Here is a 12,531-nt window from a genome sequence, read left to right as displayed (position 1 = left end):
TAGTAGGCAAGCCTCAACACTGACTATAAAATATTTTTCTGCAGTCAGTCTCAACATTGCTTCTTCAAAAGTTTGTCCGGAGTACTGAAACACTACTATAATGCCCCAACATGAGCCATAACAACCATCTTTCTTCATCTAAAATGTGGCAAGTCTCATTAGTTAAAAGCAATTCTCCCCTCCTCCCAAATCACATCTCACAATCTGCTGGACTGTAATTTACAATCTTTTGAAATACACTGTTATTCCACCTTGTTAGAATTGTCCTTACTTAATATCATCAGTTAGATTTAGATCAAAATATCTAATTTAATGGTGTTATTAGGCTTCCATGTTTAATAATTTTCAAGAATAATTTCAGTAATGAGCCTCCATAGCTCACTCAGTATAGATGCTTTGAACCATGGTTTTTCTGACCCTTGGGTCAGAAAGACCAGGGTTCAATTTCCTTCCATGACGTGAGGAACCTTTATCTGGTCTCTTTCAACTAAAGGTGAGTTAGCTGGTCTCATATGGAGGTAGAGGGGTTTTTTCGTCCCTCATAACAGGCAAACCGGCAACATGAACACACGGATCTACAGTCATAAATACGCAGAATTAAGACTAAAGTCCTAACAGGGCGCTATCTAGGTAAAAAAAAAAAAAAAAAAGTTCAAAGTTTTGAAATAGTAGTCCAAATAATAGTCTTAGAAAGTTTGAAAAAAATAAAAGTAATAAATATTAATTTGGTCTTAGTATGACTGTCTCCCAACTCTTTGGTAGATTTATACAGCCATACTTGTTAAAGTTTCTGTTGATTCCAGAAACAACCTCTCTGACTTGTAGAAGCTTCTGTGCATCACTTTTATTTCTTTCCAATTGGTCTTGTGTGCAGGGGTATCCAAAGCATGGCCTGCCAGATCCGACTTGTCATAGCGAAAGTGTCAGATATATTTTTTGTGTTCACTGAGGCAAATGTCCACAGTTCTTCCTGTCTGTCTGTAGTAGGCTTGATGACAAGAACAGGGCACTTCATAGACTCCTGGATGTGATAAAGGAGTGCATTTGTCCTTAGGTGAATGGATGAGAGTTGCTAATTTTACATAAGGTTTAAATACTGTGTGTAGTTGGTGTTTGTTAAGCACCCTAGATATCTTTTCAGATGTGCCTTTAATGTATGGGATGGTGATAGTTTTGTTGTAGTCTTCTGTGATAGATAGAGGGGATTTCTGGGTAGCATTTAGTATGTTATCTATTTTATGAGGATTATAACCATTGGTTAAGAAGGTGTGACATAGGTGAGAAAGTTCAGCAGTGAGAGCAATGTCATTGGAACAGATTGCTCTAGCTCTATGGTTTTTAAGATACCATACTGTTGAGAAGGGTGATGGTGTGATAGTTTGTGCAAGGATCTCCCTGTATGTGTGGGTTTTCTATAAACCGAAAATGATAAGGAACCTTCTGGAAGACGTGTGATCAGTGTGTCCAGGAAGGGCAGGCAGGCAGTCATTGGCTTCTAGTTCCATTGTAAAGTGGATTTTAGGGTGCTGGCTATTTAGATGCACTATAAATATTCAATGTGTCAGGGCCATGTGGCCAAATAGCAAACATATCATCAACATAGCGTAGCCAGACTAGGTTTGAGAGTTGTGTTGATAGCTAATTTTTCCAGATGTTCTATGTAGAAGTTGGCTAAGGGGGTAGAAAGGGGCAAACCCATAGCTGTCCCATCTAATTGTTTGTATATTTTCCCTTTCCATGTAAAATAACCTGCCTGTACTGTGAATTTAAATAGCTGAAATATATCTGGGGGAAATTGTGAATTTAGTAGGAGGAAACCCATACAAAATACATTAATATCAGCTATACCAATCACTTTTGCCCTGTCTTTACGTTGACTAATACAGACTCAATATTCATCACTTTTGTCCTCTCTCTCTCAAGTGACTGCTGAAGTTTTTAAGGCTATTTTTAATTTTAATGATAAAGACTGCACATAATGAGCTCATTATGCCAATTTCAGGTTAGTGACACTAATTTAAAATACTGTTTTCCAATTGAGATGTTGCAATTCGATAGTAGAAGTATCATGAAAATTTAAATATTTTATGGTTAATAGGCAAGTATTTTTCAACTGCAAAGTTCAGTCATTACTTACCTAGGAAGGAAGTACTGTTTAGAACTGCAAATTGCATAGTAAGGTATAAGAGTATTTAATGTTCATAAATGTTTTGATAAAACTATGTGCATTAATTTTTTTTATTTTTTTTAAAATGAAGGGTGCCAAAAGATTTTGATACGTGTAGGGTGTCACAAAAGCACCAATTTAAGCTAACGTAACATTTTGAAAGTTAATTCTGCATATTAATTTTTATAATTTCATATTTTTCTAGTTCTTAATGTTTTCCATTATTTGCAGCTGTTCTTTTCATGTTATTGCTGTTTTGTTTTCTTTGTTTGGTTCCTGTCAATCCTTTGGATTCTGGAATCAATGTGCAATTTCCCACCCCTTTCTTTGTTCTGTTTCCCCATGATTTTCTTTGTTTCATGGGGATGGAGTGGGGGTGTCAATCTTTGTCCCTTAAATTCACTACAGCAAACCTTGTGCTTTAACAAGATATTTCTCTGGTCCTAGTGGCTTGACACAGCAGGCACTGACTGCACTAAGAACTGAAACAAGTTCAGTCTGCATATGGATTTTAACTCTTAGCATACTAGTAATTTATATACTTGTCCCTGAGGAAGCTGATCCTATAACCAAAACAAATAATATTTATGTGACTTCTTCTTCTTTTAAACCTTTTTATAGTCACTTCTAGCTATGGATGTTCCCTAATTCTCTCCAGAGATTGTTGGTGCCAGGGAATTCCAACTGTTTTCCTTATATCATCTGAACATCTTTCAGGTCTTCCCACAGATCTTTTACCTTCATATGGCTACCACTCCAATAAAACTTTTGTCAGTCTATTGTCCTTGAGTCATGTGATGTGTCCTATCCATTTCCATTTTTCTTGAAATGTGTTTTCTCCAATAACTAAAAACATTTTATTTATGTGGCTATGTAGCATTATTAACAACACAATACTTATCTTTTCAGAGATTTTGAAACCTGGATATTAACAGGAAATGTTGGCTTGTATAAAGAACTGTTGAAATGAAGAAGCATTTTTGCATGATTAAAAAAAATGTAATAACATATAGGAAGAGGACAAAAACTAATATATACTTCACAAAACATTGTGACCGTTTTTTGAGTAAAAGATACTTAAACAACAGAATGCACTAGATCATCACATCCACTACTTACTACTTTGCTGAGTCAGTTAACTGATATTCTCTTCTTCTGTCATAGCATTCTTGGATACCTGAATCATTCCATAATGATTTTATCGCTTCCACGTAAGGACTTTCAAATGTCGTTACTGTTTCATAGTCTATGGATCTTACTAGCTCACCATTATCCTTACAAAAAAAAAAAAAAAAAAGTTTTAATGCATTTATACAATAAAAACACAAACCTTTTAGCTATTTCTAATATTCAGTTCTTTTAAAATTCATCTTAACTGCATTAGTAGAAAATGCCTATTTCATACTTAATTTATTCTTCACCTTTGCAGAACTTATTGCAAAATTTAAAAATTAAAAACTGGAACCCTCTCCTCCCAAAGTTTGGGAGAGTCTCATTCAATGTAAATATTAGAAATGATTTATTACATATTTGATATGATCTTTCTAGAGCATGGCACTTGCTCTTATTAGTTAACTGATTATTATATTTGCATGTGTTGTCTATTTGAACTGCTTGTTTGCTCTACACTAACAATGTACTTTAGTTTCAGTACAAAAAAATTGTGTTAATTTCATTATGGTTCTTTTCTATGTATAACATGTTTTCACATTGCCATATGAAACTCTCTCTCACCACCTCTTTTATTATTATTATTATTATTATTATTATTTAGAGTTGGTCGAAGTATTCTTCACAAGAACACTTTGGGAGGAAGGCTGTTCCACAAAACAGTAACATTTAGAATGAAAGATGAGAAACAACTTTGATAGGTCTGAAGTTGGACTGCAAAAGGAGCTCAGGCTTATGTTTTAACCACAGTGGAAAGCTAAGGAGTAGTACCTGAAGAAAATGGTTCTAATATTTTGTCTGTCAATGAAAAAATTCATCTGGGAAAGAATGAGAACTGTAATGATGCACACAAATCACAAAAAATGACAGCTATCAGACTAAGTCTACAATTAGATAAAAAATTCACAAATATAACCAGGTGATAATCATATTGCACATGTTTGTACCAGCCATATAACCATTAATTAATAGTTATTTAATTATTCAGTTGTACTATGAACAAAAATAAAAGTGAAACATAAGTCTGAAGTCCTAAGAGGGAGTTGCTCACTATGGGTACTGATAGATAGGAGATCTAACAAGTACTCTTTCCCAAATCTTGGGAAGTTTCATTCAACCATATTAAGATTTGGTTGGTTTTATATTTCTGTTGCTGATTCCAAAACATTCATGCTTGTAATTTAATGCAGTGAAATAGTGGTCTTTTTCCATTTGATTCTATATAGGGTGTCCAATGCATGGTGAACTAAACTTACCAGACATAATTGTGGAAGCAGATGTATTTCCTATGTTCAAGATGACTATTAGATCTCCCTGTGTGACCCCATAATGAGTTGTAAGAACAAGGAACTTTGTAAACTTGAAAGACAAGTAGGGAAAATGACCATTAAGAGAGCAGACAAGGGCAGCTAGATTCAAATAGGGCATGAAAGTAGTGAGATGTTTCTTTGATGTATACCAGATACAAGGAATAGTAATAGCATTACCATAATCTACATGTTAAGAGAGAGAGAGAGAGAGAGAGAGAGAGAGAGAGAGATATGCAAGAATAGAAAAAAATAATGTCAAGTTCACTGGAACTAGCTATTGGAGAGGAAGGCATGATGAACAGAAGACAGTTCAGATGTGAGAAGTTTCTATGAAACAGAGGTTTACAGCTATGTTAACTAGGGATTTTATGGTACCACATTATTGGAAGGGGATGAAGGGAAAGCTTGTGTAACTACCTATGGGGGGGGGAGATCTTCTGAGAACTAAGGGAAAAAACCTAGTGTAGTCTTTTTTTTTTTTTTTTTTCCTATAGTGAACTGGATTCTGGGGCAGTGGCTGTCTAGGTGAAAGAGGAATGCATCTAATATGACTGGGCCATGTGGCCAAATGGAAATCATATAAAGTTATATGATTATAGGTTATAGGATTATATAATTATAGATAAAGTTATATCATATCTATAAAACATAGAAAATCATAGAAAGTAGCATAAGGAAACAAAATTTGCATGTGAAGTACCTTCGTGAGTAGTCTACTTGTATGCAGTGGCTGTTGACTTCATGTTAATTGCCTCAATATCCCATAAAACAAAACATTAGAAACTAGTTTCAACCTTCAAGGTCTCATCAGTATGAGCTATACCCAAGGTTAAATCAATGCAAGAGTCATTTTCTATGAAGAAACTGGCATGAAGTCAACAGCCTCTATACATGAGGATATTTCACACTAACTTTGCTTATGCTTGGGTAAAGGATTAAAAACATGAATATAATTTCTTAAATATAATATAGGAGAACACATCAGTGATATTTAGCAAGAACTAAACTATCAATCACATGCTTTTCAAAATACTTTTTTTTTTTTTGAAGAAAGGTTGATGACAACTTGTAGAGGATGAACGAATATGATTTATATGATGAATATGCTGAGAATTGGTAGTGTAAAGGTTGTCCTATTTCTGGACAAAACAGTCATCAGCATTCTAAGACTTCACCATTATTTTGCTTTAGCACCTAGTCTACTCCCGATGTTAGATTTCACTGCATACAGGATGTAACATCCACAGCATGTCTCCAGATATTGTCAATGTCAGGCTCAACATAGCAAACATCCTTATACAAACTTTGCTGTCTAAAAGAAAGCACTCAAGCAACTAACTCTCTACCCTTTATAAATGATGCAAAGAAAAATATAATTAGAGCAGATAAGGATAATGCCACTATGGTCCTCAGTACTAGCAAATGCTATCGTAAAATGAATGTGATGTTCTGAGACCATCTATGTACAAAATTTAGGATAATGACTACTAATTCCCTGAAGAAAACTAATGACTTCTTAAAAGTTATCTCAAGAGCACCCCTTGAATTAACTAAAAAATTCAGACCACTTTAGGTTCCCTCCCCTCCAATATGCAAATTACTCAATATTCACTAACCTGATAATCCCTCAGTTCCATAGTAGATGCTAGACTCCCATACCTTTAAATCAGTCAAAAACCTTACCCCCCCCCCCCCAACTGGCCATACTTCGTCTTATAAGAAATTCCATCCACTTCAATTCTTTAATCCAGAATTTCATTTTAAGCAGTACTAATATGATTACATCACTTTTTTTTATTCAACCAATAATCCTCCTTTTTCAAATTTACCTTTAAAAAAAAATTCCCCCACAGAAAGAATTACTGATGTTACTTTTGATATCCATGATAGGTACTTAACTTCCCTTAACCAATTTCTATAGCAAGCATTTAAAAAATGTACTCTTGATATTGCAGATCTCAAACCTATCTGGCTAAGGCACTTAATGATGTGAATAATCCATTTGACCATACTGCTCACACATCAAATGCATTCATCCTTCACTTCAACATCCACCACTCCAGAATCCAGTTCAATATAGGGGAAAAAAAGTATTTTCTAGACACTTTAATCTATTGTCCTCCCCATGGTACTTTTTCTCAGTTTAGAGAACACTTACAAGTCTGTGAAGGTAGATATAACTTCAAACTTTCCCCATCATCTGAACAATATGGTATCAGGAAAAGAAGAAAAAAAAACATTAATTGAGCTGCCATCCTCTGTTCCAACTAGACCTACCTTTCATATCTCATCTTTATTCATCACGCCATCCTATCCAATGGTTACAATGCCAATGAAAACTTCCCTCTAAAGTTCCAGCTGTTTTCGCTAAGGTGTTCAACATTCAGATTATAGTAATACTATTAGTACTGCCTATATCTGGAACACTTCAGAAAACAGAAACTATAAAGAAATCTCTATACTCCTTTCAGATCCTATTTGAAGCTAGCTGCCCTTATCCACTAAGGATCAGCACCCTACTCTCTCAGTTCCAAGTGTATACAAGATTCCTTGTTCTTGCAACCTGTCCTATTATGGTTGAACTAGAAGATCTACTAATTTCCATCTTGAAAACAAGAAATATATCCACTGCCACAATTCTGGTCAGTCCCCTACCAGATCTAGCTGACCATGCTCTGGATAACTTGCACAGAATCAAATGGAGGAAAACTATCTACAGCAGAATTAATAAACCAACCATATTTTAATGAAACTTCCATATTTTAAGAAACAGCAATTCTTAACCCTCCTGCCAAACAACCAAGGCTGCCCCTACCAGTATCCAGAGGGCACACTTCTTAGGATTTCAAGCAAAGATCTACTTTTTACTAAATATATGAAGAGCCAAAGGCTTCAATTCAGCGACATAACTTATTTAAGTTAAGGGATATTACATCCCATATTGTTTCTTGCCCGAATAAGAAACTCAAAGTTTCCAGGTATTTGCACTATCCAGTATTTGCTTATGCTTGGAATTGCCAAACTTTATATAGTTTCTATATTCGGCATGAAGCTCTTTGAGTTTCTTATTCTGCTAAGAAACAATATGGGATGTAATATCCCTTAATAAGTTATGTCGCCGAATTGAAGCCTTTGGCTTTTCATATATTTAGTAATTTATTAGGACACCTCTTGGCAATTATAGAAGGGATATAAGTTCTGTTCGCTAATAATAATACAAACTTGGTATTATTATTAGGAATTGGATTATGGAAGTACTCAGTGAATTCTGAGATGTAATTTGATTAATATATAGAGGTAAGACTTTGATTTAGTTGCAATTTAGGAATTGTAGTGATTTCTGAAAAAGAAAATACGTCATTGGATTTTAACGGTAGCTATCGCAGAAAAGCTAACTTGTGGAAAACTTTTCCAGTTGCATTCGATACAAAGGAGTGCATTTTGATTGAGATTCACTCAGCAAAAAGTAAGGTTTCGCTATTAATTCTCAGTTTTTAGTAATTGACCAACCCCGAATCAAAACCTACTAGGCGTAATTATGACTGACATATACACCGACGCCCTGATAGAAACACTAGACAAAGGTCTGGCGCTAAGCTACTCAAAAAATCGCTAAAAAAAATTTGAAGTGGAATGGCCAGGATACTTGAACCTGTACTCCACAACGAGAGATGATGAGGAAAGTGAGGATACTGCTAATACAGAGGAAAAATTGGATTTGGTGGTCTCCAATCCCCCCCAGGATCAAGGAGAGACCCACCTGCGGAAAAAACGCAAAACACAGACGACAGAACCACCCACAGATGAAGGTATGGAGGAAGACGGACACAACTCTGACCCTCCTGCCTCCACTAAAGAGAAATTGCCTCCAATTATCTTAAGAGAAAACACTAGGTGGACAGAACTAAGGGCCACTATGACTAGTCTACAGATAGCATACACTACAGCAAAGAATTTAGACGATGGTATCAAAATCCAACCCGCCACTATAATGGACTACCGCAGACTCGCAAAGGAGCTAGACAATAAAGGTGGTTCTCCGTGGAGTATCAGAGCACATACCTACAGAAGACATAGCCACCAATCTCTGCTACCAAGACCTACCACCCATCAAGGTCAGCAGAATGACCAGAGCAGACAAAAGTCCAATGCCACTCATCTTAGCAGAGATCCACCAGGCATATAAAAACATATATGACCTAACTTCAATTTGTGGGCTAAAAATCAGCCCAGAACCACTAAGAAAAAGAACCTTGTCTGGACAGTGCCACAGGTGTCAAAAATATGGTAATGCCCAGAGATTATGTAAAGCAGAATACAAGTGCTTAAAATGCAGGGAGAGCCACCCCACATATTCCTGCACTAAGCCAAAATCCACCCTGGCTAAATGTGCAAACTATGGGGGGGCCCACATCCAGCAAACTACAAAGGATGTATACAACACCCAAAAAAGACTATCTGCTCACTCTACTAATCTACAAAAACCATTGGCTGCAACCCTCAACCCTCCAGAGGTCAACAAAACACGATACAAGACCAACTGCCGCAACCAGAAGCCTCGATCGAAGCAAACCTCAATCGGCAGACAAAGTCCTATGCAGATATAGTCCGCTCAACAAAGACCACTCAGGAGCAATACAACCCAAATTTAGCAGCTATCATCACAAACTCCCTTGCAAATATGCTGAAGACTTCAGCAAATCTAACCCCACATCGGACTCCAGAAAAAGATTTCTACAAGAAACCCAATCCATCCTAGCAGCTCTCATAAATGTATAAAAATAAAAGCACCCCAGTTTCCCTACAGATCATCGCTTGGAACGCAAACGGACTTAGAAACAAAAGGAGGAGGCACTGCCATTTTCATAAACAACCACATCGATCACCACTCTGTAACCAGCCCATCAACCAAAAATCTAGAGCTCACATGAATAGTAGTACCCACTACCTCAGCTGGGAAACTAACACTTTATGCTTACAACCCTCCATCAAAGAATCTACTACATTCAGATCTAGATGCCGTCCTAGGCAATAAAGATCAAGTCATCATTGCCGGTGATCTAAACGCGAAACACCCGGCATGGAATAGTAAAACCACAATCAGAAACGGCTATACACTCTTCAGCTACTCCAGTTCAAATTATGCAGTGGTGGCAGGCCCTGCAGAACCAACACATCATAGTACGTATGGCACAGCCGACATACTTGACATTGCTATATTACAAAATATTAAGCTACAGTATAGCCTAGACTCTTTAAAAGAGCTGACATCTGATCACAACCCAATCCTGCTGCCTCCTCCCCACTCTTTTATCTCATGGAAAAAACTAACAGAAGTACTATCAGAACACATTGGACCTGTCCCTCACATCAGATCCATAAAAGAAATTGAAAATGCTGTCAAGAGCCTGACTCAGCAAATCAACACAGCCATAAAGGTTGTCACCTCTACCAAAACCACTCTTAAGCCAAACCAACTACCAGAAGACATCATGGATTTAATTAGGAACAAAAACAAAGCAAGGAAAAGGTACCACAACACCTGTGCACCTCATGACAAAAAGATCCTCAATAAACTGAACAATGAAGTTAGAGAAGCACTTAAAGCTTACAGGAACGAAACATGGGAAGCCAAACTAGCCTCTGTATCATCTGGCGAACACTCCATCTGGAACATATTAAGTAGTCTCAGAAAGAAAAACAAATCTCTTCCCCCACTCAAGTCTGACATGGGACTAGTACACATTGATGCAGAAAAAGCTGAAGAAATAGCAAAGAACCTAGAAAAACAGTGTAGCCCTACATACGACAACTTGGACTTCAAGCATGTCTATAAAATCCACCTCCATGTCAGATATGCACTGAAAGTCACCGATACCTGTAATAACATACTTCCAAACACCTCACCAGCAGAAATCTATGAAGTTCTAAAGAAGCTAAAGAATAAAAAAGCCCCTGGCCCAGATGGCATATCAAATAGAATAATTAAACTGCTGCCCCGAAGCGCCATCGTATATCTCACCACCATAATCAACACCATGTTCCAATTTAACTATTTCCCCAGCTATTGGAAAGTCGCAGATGTGGTCCCAGTGCATAAAAACCAGGTAAAGATCCACACCTGCCTGAAAGCTATTGACCCATCAGCCTAATCTCAAACTTAGGCAAAATTGCCGAAAAAATCATTCTCTCTAAACTCCAAGCCTCAGTAAATGAGTTAAATATCATTCCTAAGGAACAATTTGGCTTTAGACAACATCACAGTACTACTCAACAAATTCATAGGATAATTGAGTACATCACCACCAGATACAATTGGCACCAGCACACTGGAGCAGTCTTCCTTGACATAGCGAAAGCTTTTGACAAGATATGGCACTTGGGATTACTACACAAACTCATTTCAGCAGGCATACCATCAAGTGTCGTCCACCTAATTAAATCTTACCTCCAGGACAGACACATACAAGTGAAAATAAATGGTACAGTTTCAAGTCAGCGATGGATCTCTGCGGGAGTTCCTCAAGGTTCCCTACTGGCACCGATCTTATTCTCAATATATATATGACAGACATACCACACAACCCAATGTCATCCATCTTAGCACTTTATGCAGATGACATAGCAGTACTTGCCAGATCTCTACGACCACATCTTGTCACTAAAAAATTGCAAGAAAACCTGCTACAACTAGAACAATGGTTCTCCAAATGGAGATTACAAGTGAATCCCCCAAAAGAGTGTAGCAATACTTTTCACCAGAAGAATGGCAACTCCCATGGGGGACCTTTATCTATTCAACACCAAAATCCCCTGGCAAACAGAAATAACATATCTTGAAGTAATTCTAGACAAAAGATTAATGTTCAACCCACACATCAAAGCCTTATGCACGAAAGCATCTAAATCCATTGCACAACTTTACCCTCTAATAAATAGAAAAAGCAAACTAAATACCAGAATTAAAGTGCTCCTCTACCTGCTGACGATCCGCCCCATGATGACATATGCATCTCCAGCCTGGAGCCACACATCCAACACCAACATCCTCAGGCTACAGAGTGTGCAAAATAGGTGTTTGCACATGATATTGGATGCACCGTGGTTTGTAAGGAACGTACAACTGCATAGAGATACAAACATCCCTTACATCTACTCCTTCCTACTAACTACAGCAGAAAAATTCTTCTCAAAGATCTCCACACACCCCAACGATCTAGTTAAACAGGCAGTAAACTATGAAGAAACTGACCTCTTCAAATACAAGAGGCCAAAAGCCATCCTAAATACTTGTAACATTGACTAATATCCATGCCCCCCCTCTAATTCTTGAACATGACTGATTTTATACGGGTAAAACTTCAACATCTGATGTAGGATTTTCCACACCGTTGCGTATGCGATATCTGTTTGCTGGGATATTGCTCATGCACTGCTGGTACCCTGCACATTCATCATCTCCTGTTCCACAATAGCAGTTGCAACTTGTTCAACTTGTTGGTGATTGATTGGTTTGCGTCCCCTGCCTACCTGCACTGCTAGAGTTCCAGCAGTTTCAAATCGCCGAATCAGTTTTCGTAAGTTTGTTATGCTAATCGGTCCTTTTCGTAAATTTTTCATATGCCGAAAATCACGGAGACAAGCACTGGCATGATTGTTCAGCTGATAATAGAGTTTGACTAGCACGCTCAAGTAAGGTAAGAGGCATCGAAAATCAGTTTGTTTAAGAATGATAAGAAATCTCACAGGCTTTCCTTTTATTGCATGATCACTTACAAGAAACGTGATAATGCAAAGTAATGCACTTTACTCTGTAAACAGAGCCAAAATTTCCCCTGTTTGCGACTTTTGGTACTATTTTTTTTTCGTTAAATTGAATCTCCG

The 12,531-nt window shown here is 37.2% G+C and overlaps 1 protein-coding gene across 1 annotated transcript in view; it reads right to left on the bottom strand.

Moving 5' to 3' along the window:
• LOC150093658 (guanine nucleotide-binding protein G(q) subunit alpha) overlaps positions 1–12,531 on the bottom strand; it is a 176,939-nt gene that overhangs the window by 80,760 nt on the left and 83,648 nt on the right. Inside the window, exon 3 of the mRNA XM_090413138.1 lies at positions 3,287–3,441. Within this exon, the coding sequence (XP_090269264.1) occupies positions 3,287–3,441 (155 nt within the window). The remainder of the gene's footprint in view (positions 1–3,286; positions 3,442–12,531) is intronic.

This window comes from Typopeltis vanoorti, chromosome 23 (genome assembly GCF_054136105.1).
Source record: "Typopeltis vanoorti isolate ZY-2024b chromosome 23, IOZ_Tvanoo_1.0, whole genome shotgun sequence".
NCBI classification, from domain to species: domain Eukaryota; kingdom Metazoa; phylum Arthropoda; class Arachnida; order Uropygi; family Thelyphonidae; genus Typopeltis; species Typopeltis vanoorti.
This window is presented reverse-complemented; position numbering and strand designations above follow the sequence as displayed.